Genomic DNA, 2796 nt, shown 5'->3' with positions numbered 1-2796 from the left:
ACTATCATTCATATTTATAACTTCATTTATTTCTTTGAAATCTACCCATATATCATTTATGCATAACTTTCTATTTTCATAATCTAATTTAGCTTTGTATTTGTTTAAATAGTCTGATCCTAAGACAATGTCCATGGTCAGGTTAGGTACTATTAAAAGTTGAAATACTAATTTGTGATTATTTAATTCTAAAGTAATATCTAGCATTTTGTTGACATCATACAGTTTTTTATTATTAGGACCTACTAATGTTAATCTATTTACTTTAATTATGTGTTGATTTAAATTTTGAAATTTTTCTACTATGCTTTGACTTATTAATGACGCTTCAGAACCTGTATCAAGTAGTATATTTAAATTGGAATTTTGAAATTTGGAATTTACATAAATTAAATTGTTATTTTGATTTATTATTACGTTTTCATCTAATGTTATAAATTCTCGGGGATGCATATAATAACACTTATATAATTTAATGACTTTGTCTGGCTTGCATTTTACTGAAAATTTTAAGGATCGTTTGTACTTTGTCTTACTGATTCCCTGTCAAACGATCTGGATCTCTGTGTTTCAACCCTACCATCTTCATTTCTGGATAATTCAGCTCGTTCTTCTGATCTGCTAGGACTTCGTCGTCTCTGAAAATTAACTTACCTTCGAGGCTGTACATCTTCTTCCCCTCTCGATGATTGATATTGATTGCGCCGTGTATTGTTGTATTTATTTTGTCGAAAACCATGGTTGAAATTATTATTATAATTGTTAAAATTTCTGTTTTTGTTAGCATGATCATTTTGAGTACGTTGATTATTGTAATTATTACCAAAATTGTTAGTATTGCTATATCGATTGTTGAAACTATTATTATTATCTCGAAAATTATTATTAAAATTGCCATTATTTTGATTATAGTGATTATTTTGCCGAAAATTATTGTGGTTTCTATTATTATTAAAATTGTTTTGATATCTATCATTTTGTCTTGTAAAATTTCTGAAACTATTTCCCTGATGGTTACATGAATTTTGAAAATTGTTACGATTCATATTACTGGAATTTTGATAATTACTAGGCATATTTCTTTCTACTCTAGTCAAATATGCTCCATTGTTTTTATGTTGTGCATTGCGATGGTTTCTGCTATCTCTTGTTTAAACTGTCGAGAAATATACAATACCAAATCTTGTTCATTTATTTTTGGTGTTAAATACTGAGCTAGCGAGTATAGTCTAAGTGCATAGTTAGTGAGACTGTTGGATATGTGTGGATTAAACTTTCCAAAATATAATCGTTCTCTTACCATCAATTGTGCATCATCGCCTCAAAACTGTTGTAGGAATCGATTTCTTAATTGTTCATAATCTTCAACATCATTTTCTATGCCATTGAATCATATCAGTGCTTCTGCTTCTAAGTTTTCTCTCATAATTTCCTTTATTCTCTCCAGTTTAGTTTCTTCATCTATTCTTCCTTCTTCTATTTCTTTAATTCTCTGGTTGATAGATTTTATAAATACCATTGGGTGTAGATTGCTTATGTTCCCTGTAAATTTATGAATTTTTCTGTCTTATGGACAAATCCATCTTGTAACCATTTCACCTTCTCGTCCTTTCAATTCTCTTACTCTTTCAACTTATTTTTGGAGCTCTTCTATTTGTTCTTTTGTTCTTCTTCTTTCCACTTCCATCTCGTTTCTATTCCCACTTACTCTATCTTCCACCTGTCGTTTCACTTGTTCAATGTTGTGAGTATTCTTCGACACGTTTCTTCCAATAGTGCTCATTTCAGCTACCATTGCTATCTCCTGTTCTGTCTTTTCAATATCTCCTTTTAAATCTTGTTTCCATGTTTGTGTTTCCCGTCGAATTTCTTCCTTGATGGATTGTACTTTTTTTTCTATTACTTTTACCATTATTTCCATATCTTCTTTTCTTCCTTGTTCAAATATTTTTAAATCTTCTTTTCTTTCTTGTTCCAATTTATGTAAATCTTCTTTTCTTCCTTCTCCTAATTTTTGTAAATCTTCTTTTCTACCTTGTTTTATTGTTTCCTCCAGTCTTCTTCTATCCTCCTCTTGCCTTTTTCTATCTTCTTCTATGGTTTTCATCATATCTTCTAACATATTTTGTATTGCCGATTTTCTTCCTCTTCCTGTCATTGGTCCTGGTTCCATTGTCGTTTCTTGCTCTGATAGAGACTCACTTGATTCTTCTCCAGTTTGTTTTCCACTTCTAAGATCCATTTCTCTAGTTTTATTATTGCCTTTTCTTTTTCTTCTAGCCTTTTCTTTTCTTCTAGCCTTTTTTTTCTTCTAGCCCCACGTTGGACGACAATATTGTTATGGTATTATGTGTGGATGCGTGTTTGTGTAAGCGCCAACAAAATTTTTTATTGTGATATAAATTTGTTTTTTTTGTGTACTGGTGGTTGTCTACCTTTGCCCTACCTAGCTCTAGACTCCTCTCAGTAGTCGGTTCTATTCACGATGTGATTCAGCAAGAAACCACACACAGTCACAACTATAAATACAAAAGGTTATTAATAAATGAATTTATTATTGTTTTGTTATATATGTTAAAAATTGTCAATAAGAAATGTTGAACACAATAGTAAATATTTTGAAGTATTTTACACTATTTCCAAAACGTTAAACAAGATGTTATATCGATGCGACTGCTATACTTAAATTTCATGTATGACTGGTTGCATACATTAATAAATTAACATTTTAACTTATAACTTCTTGTTTAATAAATGGTTATTTATTTCTAAGATTAATATTGATAATTTTACAAA

General features: G+C 29.9%; 1 protein-coding gene across 1 annotated transcript; it reads right to left on the bottom strand.

Annotated features, from left to right (window-relative positions):
* Positions 1-1633: 1633 nt before the first annotated feature.
* LOC108918014 (vicilin-like seed storage protein At2g18540) lies at positions 1634-2242 on the bottom strand. The gene has a single exon (XM_018724852.1). The coding sequence runs from the start codon at positions 2240-2242 to the stop codon at positions 1634-1636; it is 609 nt and encodes a 202-aa protein (XP_018580368.1).
* Between the last annotated feature and the right edge of the window lie 554 nt (positions 2243-2796).

This window comes from Anoplophora glabripennis, unplaced genomic scaffold, assembly GCF_000390285.2.
Source record: "Anoplophora glabripennis isolate ALB-LARVAE unplaced genomic scaffold, Agla_2.0 scaffold62, whole genome shotgun sequence".
NCBI lineage: Eukaryota > Metazoa > Arthropoda > Insecta > Coleoptera > Cerambycidae > Anoplophora > Anoplophora glabripennis.
Note: the sequence above shows the minus strand (reverse complement) of the source record. Positions and strands in the feature narration are given on the sequence as shown.

What these genes read in the sequence shown, in the direction of transcription:
- LOC108918014 (XM_018724852.1), bottom strand. Translation starts at nt 2,242, where the DNA reads ATGGATCTTAGAAGTGGAAAACAAACTGGAGAAGAATCAAGTGAGTCT.